The sequence below is a fragment of the Argiope bruennichi genome, chromosome 2 (assembly GCF_947563725.1).
Source record: "Argiope bruennichi chromosome 2, qqArgBrue1.1, whole genome shotgun sequence".
Lineage (NCBI taxonomy): Eukaryota > Metazoa > Arthropoda > Arachnida > Araneae > Araneidae > Argiope > Argiope bruennichi.
The window spans coordinates 8,460,571-8,479,176 of NC_079152.1; the positions used below are offsets into that span (position 1 = coordinate 8,460,571).

At 31.7% G+C, this 18,606-nt stretch overlaps 1 protein-coding gene across 2 annotated transcripts in view; it reads left to right on the forward strand.

Moving 5' to 3' along the window:
• The first annotated feature begins 409 nt into the window (after positions 1 to 409).
• Positions 410 to 18,606, forward strand: part of LOC129962417 (uncharacterized) — a 51,886-nt gene continuing 33,689 nt past the window's right edge. Inside the window, exon 1 of one of the 2 annotated variants that reach the window (XM_056076177.1) lies at positions 410 to 999. In XM_056076177.1, coding sequence (XP_055932152.1) covers positions 517 to 999 — 483 coding nt within the window. In that variant the 5' untranslated portion in view covers positions 410 to 516. The remainder of the gene's footprint in view (positions 1,000 to 18,606) is intronic. The other variant, XM_056076176.1, reaches the window with a different exon arrangement.

The window sequence follows — 18,606 nt, forward strand, 5'->3', positions numbered from 1 at the left end:
AACGAGGATTATGTTATTTAAAAAAAGAATCCTTTAGATGCGAACTTCATCAAAAATTAAATCTTGTATATAATTTTTTCCCTTATAAACTTTTACTAAAACATATGAAACACAGAATTCAAGATATTTGATTCAAATTAGGCACATTCGTTTCTTATAACCGATTCATCAATATCCTATAAACGATTATGGGGTATCGCAGTTATCATATTCGCTCCAGTTTGGATAAAGAAATTTCCCATAAAAACATGATCCATGTGAAATGAAACAAAGCAAACATCACTCCAGCGGCGAGATAATAAGTAGATACGATGATGAAACAAGTCCAGTGATGTCATGTCATCCCGTTATACGTAGAACACTAACAACCACTTCCGCTGAAGAATTCCCTATTGGAGGAGAATTTTCCCTCCTTCGATTCCCTACCATGAGGTTGCTTCCAATGTTGCTCTCTCTGGTCAAAATGAAGGCGACTACCGGGTCGGAAAGAGGGATGCGCGTAACCAGCATTCGACGATGACCCTCCAGAACAACAATGACGCTAAGGGGAGCAGAACCAAGCAGACCACCCTTAGTCCCACCCTGGTGCGTTGCCTGTGTGTGACTATCTCATTCGTGACCACTGGTTTTGCCCTTCTTGCATTTGGACTGACATGTTACTTTTTGAGGGTATACGACGAATCTTCGGCCCCTTTTCCACACTTGTTGACTGTGATTGCTTTTGGGGTGTCTGGTGGCCTCCTGGGTCTGGGGTTGGTGCTGCTGCTATGTGTGTGTAAGAGGCGCAAGAGGTTGACCAAAGAGGCCCTGCTGGATGAACTTCCAGAAGTCTGTAGCGAGGATGCTGCCCAGTACAGAAAGAAGATGTCCACTCCAGGAGAAGGGGCCTTGGAATCCCATGGAGTGCCCTGTGGGGAGGATATGGCAGAAAAAGAATTGCCTCCACCCCCATCGGAGCCTCTGGCTGACAGTAGCGAAGATGCATTTGAGATGACTCAAGTAAGTGTTGTTCTTCTGCTTTTTATGTGTTGTTATGTATAAGAGAAAAAAAAAAGTTTTTTTCCTTGTTGACTTTTCGGTAATCATGTCGCTATTCTTTGTTGGGGGGGGGGAGGCGAAGGAAATGCTTATTGTAAATGTAATTTCTTTTGAGTATCAGAAGCGCATTAAATTAAAATAATATTCGATTAATAATAACGCTCAATAAAATGTTTTTTATATAAAATCCTTTATTTCCAATAAATAACTTTTTAACAGATATAATAGGATTTAAAAAACAGAAATATGTTTGTTACACGACATGTGTTACTTTATTGATTATTGACGGTATACACAAGGCCGGCACGATGAGGGGTAGACGCGAAAGCTGCAGGCGAGAGCACCAAGTCCCCCGTGTCGGAGAGCCTCGCACTGCCTACTGAATTTCGAAAAAGAAATAGTTCCGAATTCTTTTCTTTAAATATGAATATGCATATCTTACTTTTTATATTGTTTTTCAGTTTTAATTAGAATACACATACACATGTTTCCGCGATTTTTGGACATTTTATTTGTACAAATCCAAAGCAAGTTGACTGTTTTGACTGTCTTCACAAAATTGAAAAAAATAAATCGTTTTTGTTTTTGTTTTTCAAATCCAATTCAGAAAGATTAACTTCTTTAAACATCTTATATATCTGATCCAAATTAGAAAAAAAATTAATTTTTATTATATAATTAATGAATTTGCTATAAAATATACGAATATGAGACAGAATAACATATTTTAGCAACACATACATACATTTACACATTTGAAATTGCATTTTTTATGCCATTTTTTTTTCTTGCGATTCATTAAAGTTTTTTTTGTGTGTGTTTGAAATGTTAACTTTTTATAAAAAAAGCTATTTTCATTTCTTCCTTTAGTCTTTTTTTCACCATTTTGTACAATTCACTGTATAGTGAAATATAATTTGATGATAAAATATAGATAATTACATGTTTCCATATTATCACCGATATAGAATATCTGATGCATGCATATTGATACATGCAATATTATCTGTTTCAGAGACAATATTTCAAAAGCAACTTAAATAAACTATCCCGATTTTCTTCTATTTTATGCCGGTAATTTAAAAAAAAAAACGTTCGGTTAAGTGTGCGTACATGCATAAATAAAAAAAAGTAATTTAAAATAAATTCTAAAAATAAATAAATAAAATGCTGAAAAAAAATTAGTTTCCTTAATTTTTGCTTCCTTGAAATTTCCCTTATCCTCATCATTCATCATTTTCCTACATTCTCTAAAATAACCTCTTTTGAAGCTGAGTAGCATTTAATTTCAAAATCAGCTGTTTTAAATGCAAAAAATAATCAGTAGGGATTTTAAGTACATTTTTTATTTTGTCGCTTTTATAAAAGTTTAAAGTAATAATATCATATAAAAAAGCTTTAAATATTCATTTCCGACTTTAAAATGAATTAGAAATAGTTTTTTTTCGCTCTTCATGAATTTGACATGAAAAACTATCTAGATAATATATAGAGCTGGATAAAATGGTTTTTTTTTTCAGTGGGAGGGGGAGGGGGGAGGTGGATAAAAAGAAAACCCTCGATCTACCCGAAATTTTTTCATGTGCTTCTAATGGAGGTAGAAGGTATAAATATTTTGAATCAGGTAAGAGCCCTGAATATTCGAAGAACTCAGATTTTTATTTTCGGAATATTTCACATGAAGGTTTTATGTTTAGTTATATAGCAAGAAAAAAAAAAGGAACGGTGTATGTTTTTTTTTTGGGGGGGGGGGGCGGGGATGTTTGATAGCACAGAACTACAATTGTAGTCATAAGATCACATATCAAATTTCCACAAACAGTTAACTTACTGAGGGAATTGATTTAAAATTTAATTCACATCTTCACTAAAACTGCGTGTACCAAATTTTATCTATGAATATCTTTCCATTTTTGTTATCATTTTCTCATGCACTCGAGCAAATAGTTAAATTTGAGTTCCTGTGATTTCTTTTAAAATATGATCAAATATTCTAATTTGAGGTAAAGGTTAGATACTAAATTTTATCTGTTCCGCTTAAAGCGTTTATTAGTAATCATGTTCACCTACAGATAAGCAAACAGAACAACAGGCAAACAGACAGACATTACACCAAAAATGTATTTTTCGAATTCAGGGATATCTGACAAGTGGAAATTCTTCAACAATTCAAGTTCACCTTTTTTGACGATGATAACACGTTCGTATCCGAGAAAGTGAAAATGAATGTAAAGTAAAATGATTATTCTGTCTCCAAATAATTTAGTCCGAAAATCATTTGTATTAATTTTTAAATGATAAATAACAATAATGAAATTGAAGAAATATGTAAAATTTAAATAACGCGATCATTGTTTCATTTAATTTTTAATTCGCTTTCTTAATCATATTTTATTGAAACCTAACTTCAAGCATTATTGATAGCTATTGTTTTACTTTTTGACGAAAACAGCTCGTCCTTTAGTAGCGAAGAATACGAGCATTTTCATCATCCCGACGAAACTGTGGAATTTCAATTGGATGCTCGTGTGTTTTTATTTTATTTTTCACTTAGATTTACAGTTTATTCTGAATATCGTTTGGCATATCGTTCGCTGCAGACGAGTCGTTGTTTCTGTTTTTTTATTCATTTCTAGAGAACTCATTTTTAATTTTCGGTGGAGTTTATTTTAAACGGATATTTTATAATTTGATGATATTTTTACTGAGATTTTTGTTTATAAGTGTCAGATAAAATCTTTCATTAAATTAGTTTTAATTTAGTTTTCTTTAAAACATTTTAATCTAATGTCTAATTAGAAAAAAAAACTCTTACTACGTAAAAATCGTCAGCAGGAAGATGAACTTAAAAATAGAAATATATTGCAGAAAAACAAATTTCTAACTTGGCAACATCTTACTTGCGCTTTAACTTCCCTTTTGTTACTTTTTCATATACGAAGTATAATCATCAAGGAATTCAACCTCAATATTTTGACGATTCTCCATGTTACAGATTTACCTGAGTCCGAAAAGCACATTTTTTGCATTGTGTTTGAACTATGTTTTTTGCATTGTGTTTGCACTATGTTTTTTGCATTGTGTTTGCACTATGTTTTTTGCATTGTGTCTGCCCATCTGTCTGCGATCGCGATAATTAAAAAATGTGATGAGCTGGACGAATGAAATTTGGTTTAGAGTCTTTATACCACATTTGTAGATCTATATCAAATTTCGAACTAAATCTATTCAGAAGAATCTATCTGTTCCATTGTTTCAATATAAAGCAAAGAGAGCTGGATGGATAAAATTTGGTACACAGATAAGCACATAGAAACAATAACTAAAAATGCAAGACTTAAATACATGAAATTTGGTTTGGGATTTTGGGATTAAAATTGCAGTTCCGTGTCACAATTTTTTTCAATCGGTCGGAAGCAAGAAGTCCAAAAGGCTCATTCATTATTTCATTATTTCAATAAAAAAATTCACCTACGATCGCAAATTGACTCTTTCGAAACTATTGTACCGAATGGTATGCAATTAATAATACAAAAGTAAATTTACTATTGAATATGCCAAAAAGTTTCAGGGGTTACAGAACTGGTCTCTATATTGTGCCTGGGGTTCCAAAATACACAATAAAGTTTATGAGTATCATGTTGGCATGAATTAAGTCTATACAGTTTACATCAAATTTCATGGAATGCTTAAAACTAAAATGTTGTTTCCATTTCATTATCATTTTAAGAATTATAGAAATCAGTAATACAAGATCTGAAGAAACTGAAATCAAATCATAGATTTTTCTTTTTACATCATATACTAACAGCTGTATCCGTGAATTTATTTGTTCTGTATATAAATATGCAAAAGCAAAATAGTACACCGTAATAAAACTATACGTTGTATAGTTTTTGAATTCTTATGTTGAATCCTTTAATATGTTTCAGAATCTTCAACCCGAATTATATATGACTGCACAAAAATTTTGAAAAATTGTGTAAAATGTGAAGAAACAGTTGTACGGAAAGGAAGATCTTGTTGCTGAAAAATTTATTTTTTAAATTTTAAGATGATATAAAAATAATATTTTTGCAATATGTTTTCAAGTCATGGCAGAAAAACCTGGAATAACTCTAAGCGTGTAGACGCGTTTTTCTTAACCATTAAGCTAAAAATTTGATACAAAACGACACTTATAGTTACAAAATCCCATACGGAAATTTTTATATTTAATTCATTACGTTTTTGAGTAAACACGTTTACATGCTTCTGAAAGTACAGACCAACAGATGGTCAACCCCTTGCTAGATTTGGCCCAAAATTTGATGACTACAAATGTTAAATCTGTATATTTAGCTTTCTTCGTTTAGTAGTTATCATGTTAATTTATATTCGCACAGCCGGACAGACGAACAGATTTTATTCAACATTTTATAGAAATCTACAAAGTTGATGTAAAGATTGTATACCAAATTTCATTTGCCTAACTCAAAGCATTTATGAGTTAGTTTTGTCACAGACAGATAGACAGACTTTTTCCAAAAATGAGTTTCTCGAACTTTTTGAAATCTGAAACTGAAAATTCGTTAAAATATCGATATCGAATATTTTGCCTGTTTCAATACTTTCTTTACGAGAAAATGGAAAAGTGTTTTCCACATATGCATATTAACTAGCGCATGTTGATTAAAGATATTCATAATAACTCATGAATGCTTCACCTTCTGCTGCATTGTCTCCATCAAACGATAACTGATTCCCTGCAGCTGCCTTGTTTCCTTTCAGCGCATATCAGTTGAACAGCAAGATGCAAATCACCGCAGAATTTAAATCGTTTGGCGAACTGAAGCGTAAACTGGCAACTTCCTTTACTTGTCTTTATTATTTTTTTTTAAAGTTTACAACAATTGTTTAGTCTGGTTTTTCAAGTAGTGCAAAACTGATCTGCTCCGGGCTTCTTACTCTAGACAAGAATGGATATTAAAATAAATAAATAACCACCGCTATTCTTTTGTCAGAACAGAATCCGAGCAGAAGCATTCGTCTCGTTTAAAATGAGTGGAGTGAGTGACCGGCCGAAAAATAGCAACTTTAGCGACCTTTCAATTTCAATGCCTTTTATCTTCAAAATCGAAATTCGTGGAGAAAACTTTTTTTTTCAAATTTAGATTTTTATATTATTTATATTTATATTCAGATTTAGATTTTTATTTTATTTATTTTCAAATTTAAATTTTTATATACAAAAGGAAGTTATTGTAATTATAAAAATATTCTTGAACTCAAAATGATGAAGAATACTTGAATCCGAAAGACACGTTTTGGGAAAAAATTTTTTCTCGTGAAGAACGAAATAACTTAAAACCGCTTTGACCTAGAAGGATGAAACTTGGTACAGCTTCTTTTTACCTCATTTGTAAAATTCTCTCAAATTATGAACGAAATCCAATCATAAAAGGTCTGTCTGTCCGGCTGCGCGAATTCAATTGAACATAGTAATTACAAAATGAATAGATCTAGATTGATAAAATTTATCTGAAATTTATTTTAATTAAAAATAATTTATTAAATAATAAATTTATTTTATCTTAAATTTATTAAAAAACGTATCTGAAATTTGAATCGTTTTAAAATTCGGAGCCTAATCCATGCAAGTATTGATCATCCGTCCATCTGTATTTTGCACATATATAAAAGCGATAATTCAAAACTTTGCGACGAGGAAAACTTTTACCTAAATTAACAACATTATTAAAGGAAATTTTGTAAATAATAGAACACTCGTGGCTGTCACGAATTTCCCTAAGGTCCCCAGTTTCATCAGGGGTCTGAGAGACCTTGAGACATTTTTGTTATATTTACGGTGTGTTTGTGTATGGTGTATGGAGATTATATAGAGACATTTTTGAAGCCATTAGAAAATTCGATCACGTGGAAATTTTTCTACATTTTGGATCTCGATGAATTTCATACAAAAAAAAAATTATGCCTCTCTTTGTGTATATATAAACAGTATTATTCGAAAACGTAAAGAAGAGTGGAGGATTTAGACATGGATTCTGTGACCCTGGAAATTGCATATTATTATCCATTTTTTAACTAAACAAAATTTAAATGTGTAATTTGTTTATTTCCTTTTTATTAGTTTATATATATTTTTTAATATTATAACACTGAAAAAATTCAGTTAAATAATAAATTTTTGAAAAAAGAATCATAATTATTTATTAACCACTTAAGTACTTAGAAATAACTCTTATAATAGATTACAAAAATTGCGCATTTCAAACTAAAATATTTAAAAATATATATTATTTTATGTGATAATATTATTATAATAATATTTTTAATATATTTAAAAGATAATATTTTAATTATAATTGTTATTAAAGTATTATTAACTTAATGTTTTATTAATACACAAATTTAATATAAATTAACAAATAATATTTTTGTAATATTATTATAAAATTATTATTTTAAGTGATATATAGCATAAGCAATAAAATGAAAGTTATTATTCCTATATAGTATAAAGTTGTTTAATAAGTAATAATAATAAATTATCATTACTTATTAAAATATTTAATGCGTAATTTTAATTATAATTTATTCAATAAAATAAAATTCTTATTTCAGTGTAAATACACTTTGTAACCTTAATATTTTATAATTCAAAAAAGGTATTTTTTGGCAATTTATTTATCGGACAACAAAGCTAAAAATGCTTTTATAATCGACCTTTTTATGTTCTGACAGGCAGCTGTTTAGTCTGTCTTTTACTCCACTGGCAAAGTCATGTAGATAAAATTTGATATCCTCTCACCGAAATGGTTGACCATTATTAAAATTCGACACTATCCGGAACCGAAATCTGATACTTTGCTCAAGATCACGTAAGATTTTTTTCTTCTTTGTAATGTATAGGTGCTAAAAAAAGAAGACATTCGGAGACGTTTGGTGTCAAATCAGAGGGAATTGTCTCCATGAAACTTCTCTATACCTTCTCTTGTCCCCCTTCTGCCGCTTAAATTTGGATCTTGGATAAGGCTGCCAACATAATGCAGCGCATTGGTGAACAATAGTCACGAAATATAGATTTTTGTCGCGGATCTAGCTTTTTTATTGAATCTATCGAGAATAAAATATGTTTTGAAAGTATTTCCCTGTGACATGACAAAAAAAAAAAAAAGATGTAAAATTACAAGTGTAGACACAAGACAACGTAACGAATTTTATTGATTTAAGTCACTTTGTTGATGAATTATTGCCTTTAAATGCATGCTAAAATACAAATTGGAAGACGGTTAACCGGTTGGCGACTTTGGTTCAAATTTTGATAATTACCTTTATTTTATATGCTAAACCTGTGTATCAAATTTTGTCTGTCTTATTCATAGTGCTTTCTAGTTATTGTGTTCACTTGTAGACAGCCAACTAGACAGACTTTCTTGAATGGATTTCATTCAAAATATGATAGAATCTACAAATTTGGTCGTAATTCCTTATCTTGTTGGGGGCACCTTATTTTTAATATTGAGAACCTTCCTATATGGTGCTCGGTACTTGCCACCCAGATGAGTATAAAACGCTGTGTGATCGGCCACCCCTATTGATGATGCGACGTACTTCTCACGGGAGGGGTTGTACCGTGGCCGGTGTTGACTCTTAGGATTCAACCTCACTTCCGTGCGTGTGTGTGTTGGCGCTCTAGAAGACAGACGATTTGATTTTTAACTCTCAAATTTGCCTCAGATATACATTCGAGGATATGACAAGTTGACTTTTCGGACCCGACCGGAACACCGATAAATCCTGTATTGAAGCAACTCAAATGCTATTTAGGGACGGATATTGTAATTTCGGACTGCCGCCAGAAGTTGGAGAAGGCATTTGAACAGCCGCTTCCCTTTGTGAACTTGCGCGCTTCACCATCGAGAACTATATTTAACCCCTTTGGATTTAACGTGCACGAAGAGCGCTTACAAGACGGTTTTTTGGTGAAATTGGGTTTTGAAAGTAAAATCCTGGGGACTGTAGAGGCACAAATTCGGTTTGGCTTAGTTAGGTTAAAATCCCCTTCGAAAACAAAAGTAAGAGTATTTTTGGACGGAGTTTGTCATTTTGATCCCTGGTCGGTTGATAAGGTTGGCGCCGGTAGGCATGCCCGTCTTCAGGCATCGGTGCGAAGGCGAATTGGCCCATGCCATCAGATTTGGTTTTTATGAGATTCACATACAAGACGTATCATTAAGGGTTCCGAATCTGGAGTGGCCGAACTCGAGGACAAGATTTTGCCTTTAGACCTCCGAAGTATCCTGCCAGACCACTTAGGTAGCTGCAAAAATATGCAATTTAATGCAAAGGAAGGAATTTTTACTTAATGTAAACATCTAGAATATCAGTATACATTTCAATATTGTGTATAAACATCTTTTATTTTGCTTTACTTTCTTGTATGTGAAGTATAGAGAAAATATTGTAACTGTTAAAAAAAAAATTCGAATTCGAGATGAATCGATGACTCTCTATGTTTCAGACCTTCCTGGAAAATGCCTGTCCTTCTGTCTGTCTAGGACAAAAAAAAAATCATAAACGCTTTGAGCTAGACAGAGGAAATTTGGTAAAATAAAAAAATACATTTTTTAAATAACGTTTTTAACACAAAGATACATTGAGCTCTATAGATGAAATTTGTATATGAAATTACAAGTTTGTAGGTTTCTATCAGATACTGAACGAAATCCATTCACAGAAAAAATGTCTGTCTGGCTTTTCGAATACAAGTAAAATCGATTTCTACAACCAGGTAAATGAAATATGGTTAGGTAAATAAAATAGGGTACGTATTTTACTATATAAAATATAGATATTTAACAAATTTTGAATCAAATCCATCTAACAGTTGACCATCTGTCGGTTTGTACTTTCCTCTGCATGTAAACGCAATGGCTTATTAACGCGATCATTTAAATCAATAAAATTCGGTATGTTATCTTGTGACTATCTTATGACTGGACTTTTATCAACCGCAGATATCTTGTCAAATTTTGGTTTTTTTCGACCTGTAGAAAGACGTTCACAATACATATTCGCACAACAGACACATTAAAAATGTTAAGACTCATGCCATAGATTATTTTATAACTATTGTTCACTAATGCCATTCAAGGATTCGGACCTTAAAAACCACAATTTCAGGAGAAGAAAGGGTGATAAAGATCTTCATAAAAGAGTATGCGAGAAAGTTTCGATGAGACCATTCACTGATTTTCCCTCAAAAATTCCCCACCTGAATGGCCTTTCCTAGATATTTTATCATTTGCATGAAGTGAGGTAAAAACTGTAGAATAAAGACATTATCAGGAATATCGTCAATTACTGCAATCGGAAGAAATAAACGTTTTGTTTAAAATGTTCTTTGACAATTGTTTAATGCATTAACGTTGTCTGTCCCGTCATTGTTCACAAATAAGTTGCCACTGATACAATTGGAGGAAAGAAACAAGAAGGTTTTGAAGCATTTGTTTTCAGTAGAGATAATGGCAAATTCCGAACAGATAAGGTGTACTTGCAAGATACAAGACTGATACTTAAAAAGACTTCGGTGATTCAAGAAGGAAAATGGTTCCTTTGTTACTTTCTATTGGGCCATGGTAGCCTTGTGGAAAGATCTCGGCTTGTGAGCCGTAGGGTTTTAGGTTCGAGACCCCATTCCACCGAAGAACCGCTGTGTTAGGGGGTCTGTTGCTCGATAAAACCGTTAGGGTCAAACGTCCTCTCGTTTGTGTGGTGTGGAGAGGGGGGTGCCAGCTCAGCTGTCAACCTAGTCATCTGACCGCGGTTCAAAATTACGGGGTTCGTCCCAAAAATTAGTTCTTGTGTTACTTTAAACGGGACGTTAATGTAACTAAACTTTCTCTTATACGTAGTATAGAGAAAGTACATTAATCGACGAAATTTTGACGGATCACCACGTTTTAGACCCCTTCCCCCCTGTGTTTAAAAAATACATTTTTGTGAAATGTCTGTCTGTCTGCTAAAAAGATAACTCAAAAACGCTTGGAGCTAGACGCTTGAAATTCGGTATACTACCTTTACATTAAATTAGCAGATTTCGGTCACATTTTGAGTAAAATCTGTTCCGAGGAAGTTCATCTGTCCGGCTGTTCGAATATAAAGATAACACGATAATTACAAAATGAAAAGAGCTAGATAGATGAAATTCGGTACACAGATTTATTATTTATAGTGTAGATACTTATCTAAGTTTGAGCCAAATCCAACTTGAATTGTCTGTCTGTTGGTCTTTATTTTCAGAAATACATAAACTCGATCATTTAACAACGGAAATATATCAGATTAGGAATGTGATTTTCTGATAACAAGTGTAGTACAGTGTCAAAGTTTTGTTTCAAATGATTGTGTAAAATATGTCTAAAAACACAAATTAGAGTTTTTTGGAACTGTTAAGGGATCAATCGCCATATAACTCGCCAAGGATGACATTGCAGATCCAGTAAAATGCTAAATTCATGCCAATAGTTAATATTTCGATACTGTTGTATCTCAACGCTTTGCAAAGGCATTCTCTATCATTGCAAGTTTATTAGAGAAAATGCGGGAAAGTTTAGGAGAGACCACTCCGGCTGGTTTTATTTACATTTCTATAAACTTAAAGGCTAAAGTTTAAAAATGAAGTATAGAAAGTAAGAAGAGCTGGTACTATCTTAAAGAATTTTTTAATGGTGATTATGAAAATATTGTTTTTATTAAATTATAATTTAAATTGTATGGTTATGATCAGAATTATTTAATCTAAGTTGATTGATACAACCAAGTTAATATTATAAATAAGGTGGGAGAACAGTGGGTCGCCGAAGGAAACTAGTAAAATTTCAACAATGAATTTTTTTAAAGTACGGAAAAAATGGTACTACCATATTACGTAAACAAATGATTACTGGATTATGTAAAATTGTATAGTCAGCTAATTAATAGCAACATCTTAAAGATAGCGGCGTTTCGTTGTAGATATTACGTCAACGCTCCAGCTGGTGGGCGAAGTTTTGGTGGAAGATAAATGACACGTTTAATTTTTAATGAAATAATCCCGCAAATACAAGGCAAGTTCCCTGCTTGTTAATTCTTGATTTTCACTTCCGTAGAGTTCTAGGAATATCAATATTCGACTTTTTAGAAGTGACTCCCATTTTGTTAGGAAACGGAAATTCCTTTGGTATGACTGATTTCTTCGAACCAATTCAGTTCATTTGAAAGCTCATGAAGGTGTCAATATAAAGGCAGGATGGATTTGTAAAGATGTTGGCAATACAGAAGATGAAAACGTGGACTAGCAACATTAAAATAAATAAATAAATCAGTCGTATTATTGATAGATTAAAGTGGAAAACAATTTCAAATGAAGCTGTTATTTCACTTGTCGATAATATCGTGATCAAATTGTAGTAAGAATTGAATTTCTTATAATCAATTGCTGGAAATTAGCAAAAAATATTTTTCAGACATTCGCCAAATTCCTTAAATTTCAGAATAGGTGTCATTAAAAATGCCAATTTTAAAATGCAAACATAATTTTTGTGCAATAATATTTTTAGAAGTTATTGCCTAAAAGGACGTCACATAAATTTTTAATGAATCAAAATTCTAATTAAAATATGAAAACCCTCTCCGAAGTGCACATCACCCTCTCCAAACTAGCGCCAAATTTGGTAGTGGTAGGTGAAATGGTTATGGCCTGCAAAGTACTAGCACTCATACATACATTCATTATTAAAAGTGCTGTGAGTCATAGTGAAATTGGTCGACTGCGTTGTTGCGCCACAGATGTATTCAGAATTAGTAATACTCAAATAGATCACTTGAAAAAAAGGGCGTTAGTCTTCTCACATCAGATTCTCTTTATGTTTGTGTTCAACCTTCCATTTTAGTATTGTATTTGTATCGTAAAATAAACTGTAACTAGCGGCGACCCGTTTGGTCGTCCAGTTTATAGACGTTTTAGATTGTTAAACGATTAATTTGTTTTTGATACGACTGAAAATATGAACTCAATCCGTATACTTCGAATTAAAAAAGCATATACATTACAAAATAAAATGAATAGTAGGAAATGATAAAATCCTACAATTGAATGAATGACTGGAAAAAACATGCGATTGAATGTTTCGATGTATATATTTTGAATTTATTCATAGCATTAAAAAAATTTTTTTTCAGATAATGTATCAAATGGAATTAAAGATATTGTTAAAAATATTATTCATTAAATTGTGCAGAAATGAAATTGATATCATTAAATTTTAATTAATATCATGAGTTTTAAGATAATAAAAAGATTAATTTTTGTAAGATGATTGTTTCAGAAAATATGAATATCAATTTCCAAAGGGAAATCATAATGATACAGCTAAACTTAAAGTAAAATTCGCCAAAATTGAAATATTTTGAGACAATTTGTCACCAATATTTTTGCAATCTCTAAAAGCCATATGTTACCATTTCCAGTATCCAATCAGAATAGGAGTTTTTAGGCGAGTTTCTGGACGATTGGAATGATTTTTATATCCTTGACGAGAAACCTTTAATTAATTTGAAACCTTACCAGATTACTTATCTGGAGATACTTAACGCACATTAGAATGCGTTTTAAGTAGATTTTATGCCTAAAGAATTGGCAAATACATCTGCTTTTGAACATTGTTTATATTTACAAAGCATTTTTAGTACAAGACAAAAGAAAAGCTCTCTGGAAAAAACTCAACATCGAACAGCCGATCCTTTCTTTTGTCTCAAGTTCTCGCAAGCAAATATCATCTAAGCATCTTTATTCAAGCCCTCAAGTATTTTGATATCCATTAACTGTAACTTTTTCGCTCCTATGGGATAACAGCCTTTGTCGCTATGTCCCTCATTGTTTATATTCAAGTTCAAGACAAATTTAAACTTTAAATAAATTTTTTGATAAACTTGGATTTTATAAAAAAATTTCATACGCAAATTACCATAAGTGTTCCAAAAACAATGAACTAGAGATAAAACTTAGAAGTGAGTAGTTTTTCTTTCACAGCTTCCTCATGTCATTTTCAACAACGGATTTTGTGAAATTTTCAATAAAGACATACTCGAATAGCAATAACTTTTTTTAAAATGCACATATTTCTTAGATTCTAGTTCATTCGTTCATTCTCTTTACTATAGCTGTAAGTATGTTGTGTATAAAAATAATTGGAATATGTGAAATAGAATTTTTTTGTGGGGTGTTTTTGCTTTTTGTTGCAATTTTCACTATTTTTTACCAAAATCGACCCATTTTAGATAATCCTAATTTGCACAGAATTTCCTGATCAATATTTTTCATTATTTGCAATCGCATTGATTCAGAAAATGAACTGTAATGGCTCATTAGAGGGATTTTTAAAAAAAGTTTGCCTCCTTAAACATATATATTAAAGATCTTTTTCTTCATATGGATTTTTAAAAAAAAACCCTAAGAAATAAAATATCAATAAAAATCTCTGTTGAGATAAGTCGTCTGGATGTCTGTTGTTTACGGTTATTTTATGAAACAAAAATGGGACGGCTAAAAATACTGGCTGTCTTGTTGCGACCTTTCAGTAAATCATGCTTTGCTTCACTTCCCGAGGTAATTACTTTGGTTTATTGTGGCGATACCATCTCGCAGACGGAGCGAGTGCACTCACACCGGACCACTCTGGAAATTCCACCTCTGGAGAAATAAAGGAACCTTAGTTTTTCGATGACTTGCACAATCTTCAAGAGTTTGACCAGCTTTTTCTATACTTGTGGTTTCTTTTATCGACACAAAACAAATACTTTTTCCATTGAAGTTTCCGATTAGTTTTCTTGATTTTGTGGAGACAACGTTTACCATAGAATCATTTCAACTATGAAAGATGATAAAAGAATTAAATGCCACTTTTTTTTAAAGTTTTGTGGTTATCCGCAGACATCGCGTATTATTTTATATAAGAAAAATATTGCTCCGAATTTCTTTTAAAATACGATACCATTAAAAATGAATAAAATATATCGCCAGTAAAAATTGATTTTTTATTTCAATTTGATTATAAAGGAATCAAACACCCCATTTTATAAATGGTTTTTGCGGTTATCCGCAACCATCTGATGTTGTTCCATGTAATCAGAAATCTTTTGTTCTAAGTTTATCTAAAAATATGAGATTATTGGAAATGACAAAATATATACGGTGGTAAGAATTGAAATGATTTGTTTTCCTTTTGAATGACAGCCCTTCTTGAAATCCGATCGACGACATTGAGTAGATATGTTGAACTTCCCGTTACAGGCGGGTGAAATCTTCAAATAATGATTTTAATTTCTCTCTTAGGGAGAAAGTGAAAATGTTTTTTAATACTATTAACTTAAAGAATATTAATAATGCTGTTATCATTCTTAAGAAATAATACTAGCATTATATGGCTAAGTTCTCAAGAAAAATGTTTACTTCTAAATAAGATTCAATCGACTAACTATCCCTAATTAATAGGATTATTAATAAGATTATTAATTAATAAGTATTAGTAAGATTATTACTAATCTTATGAACTGTCTAAAGAATAAAGCATATTTATTCAATAAGGTATCACTTTCAATTTTATGAAATAAATCAAAAGAAAATATTATAATCGTTAAAAAAATACTTAATTTTCGAAATTCTGATAAATCGATATTTTTTAGAGTATCTATAAGTCCGAAAAATATTAATATTATATGGCTAAGTTTTAAGTAAGGCTAAGTATGGTTAAGTTTTAAGTATTAACATTATATGGCTAATTTTAGTAATAAAAGTGTTTCTTAAAACTTTTAATACTAACGATTCTACTGATTAATTATTCCTAATTAATAAGAACATTAATTAATAAAATTATTAAATTATTACTAATCTTATGAACTCTACAGAATAAGGTATATTACTTTAAATTTTAAGAAATTTATCAAAAGAAAATATTATCATCATTAAAAAAAGTGCTTGATTTCGAGATTCTGATAAATCGACACGTTTTAGAGCATCCGTAAGTTAAAAAATATCTAATTTTGAGATGATATATCATTCAAACTTAGAACACGACAGTCGAAAACTGAAAGAGAGAGAGAGAGAGAGAGAGAGAGAGATTACAGAAATTATTAAGAAAATTTTGTATTATTTTCTTACCTAAACGGTATTTTTTGATATTTTAACCAGTTTTAGGAAAGAAATCCAAAATGCATGCTCGACTCATTTTAGTATAAGATGAAACAAAACAAAAAAATGTTCCAATGTATACAGCTTGTATACAAAATATTCCAACTACTTAAATAGAAATCTGGGCGATATACAGTAAAGTGCATTTACGACAATCTTTTTAAGATGAAGCGATAAACTTACACTTTCTTTCGGACTGTACATTTTTTAAAAAAGCCTGGATCAGATGGTGAGGTTGATGTCTGAACGGATAACCTCTCCTCTAAACTTCCGCACCATGTAAGGGGAAGAAATTTTGGTTCCGACAGCTTTAACCCTTTGCACTCGGATGGTGACTTTAACTCACCATTCAAGACGGAGCATTATTTTGACGTTTTATTCAATTTTGATTCTTAAAAATACCTGTAAAGTAGTAAGAAGATGCAAATAAATTAAACAGAAGAATTAGACAGAACTTAACAACTTAACAGAACTAACAAAACTTAACTTAAACAGACATACTAACTAAACAGAACTAACAAAACTTAACTTAAACAGACATACTAACTAAACAGAACTAACAAAACTTAACTTAAACAGACATACTAACTAAACAGACTTATAGACTAAACAGACATACTAACAAACTTAACTTAAACAGAACTTAAAACAATTGTATATATACATGTATTTATTTTTCGGAGCAATAAACAAGCATTTGTATTCGGTGAACAATTATGCGGGCCTAGGGGTAGCATGTCTTCCCCGTGATCAAGGCGTTCCAGGTTCGAGTCCTGGTTCGGGCCTGGTTGTTCTCTTCCTTGTGTTCTATCTGTGAGATACGTGAAATAGCCTCCCCCCTGTAAAAAGGGGTTGTGCAAGTGAGTGTGTGTGCTACCTTTTTTTGAGCTAGAAGTCAGACTTTTGCCTTCGGGTGCTCAGGGGTCTTTACCCTCAGAAGCTACTGCGCAAAATTTAGCTTAATCACACGACAAAAAAAAAAAAAATGTTTCGAATTTTTTGTTTGAGGGCCAAGGGTTCACATGCATAACGCCAGTGCGCGCAGCAGTTCTTCAATGAAACGGGTTTCGAACCGGGAGCCATGCAACATTGAAGACATGGCCTTATCATGAAGACTGGTTGCCTGTGGTAAACGATACTTCAGTTATATTATTGTTCCGTTTTAAAACAAACTGTAGAGCTATTTTGGGATGAAGCTTGTAATTTTTAACCACGATGAGACGACGAGAAATTTACTTCAGCTGGTATGCCCCATCTTCAAAATTTCCGCACCACACCAGCGAGAAGGCATTTGGCCCCGATGGATTCAACGTGTGTCAAACTTAATTACTTGACCGTTTTCGGCGGAACCGGGGCTTCTTTTGGGCAAGAAAGGGAATGGATTTTTTTCCCTTTCTTTAAATCATAAAGCAGAAAGCACAAATAAAGTTATGAATATTAGAATTCAAAATTGATGATCTTTTGGTCGTATGTGAAAGTTATCTATTTTTTCATTCATTATCTCTGCCGATAATAAAGGGGGATATTTGTGTATTGGTGCACCACATGCCAGATCATTTGTGATTGAGCTACCGTACTTGGTCCTAGGTTCTAATGTAGTTTGAAGCTGGAAATGTGCACCTTGAACCAATTTGGAGAAAAAAAGGGTTTTAATTAAAATTTTGTCTAATTATAAATTATCAATTATTTTTTTACTTTTTTCCATCGTAATTGTCGAAAATTATATAGCTGAGAAATAAGTTTCACACTCTTTTAAAATTAATTATTTTTCCAGTGAACTTTCTTATTTAATTTTTAAATACATTTTTAATCTTTATAAATATGTTTTTCTGTTTGAGTTAAAAAAAACACATTTTCAGAATTGCGTATGTCTATCTATCAACACTATAACTCAAACTTCGTTTTAAGCTAGACTAGATGGGTAAAATTTGATAAGTAGTCTTAGCACAAAATTTGTAGATTTTTATCAATTTTTTTTACGAAATACATTTAGAGAAAATCCGTTTCTTTCTATAAGACGGTAAACGGGAAAATTGCATTACTTAGACTTGGATTAGCATTTTTGATTTTTCCTTTCATAGTCAGGTAAAAAAAAAAAAGAAAAATGACTAGATTTAAAATAAAGAAAATCTCTATTTGACATTATTGGCGCCTATTCGAAAACCCCAACAGCTGGGCAACAAATTATACTGGGCTCCCTTCCTATGTCTCTGAAATCAAAAATGGAGGCCGTCTTCGTTAGAGTTAATAGGATCGAAAATAAAAATCATTTCTTCAACACAGTATTTTTTCTTAGCTATTGCGAAACATCGGAGAAATTCCACCCAGGCGATTAT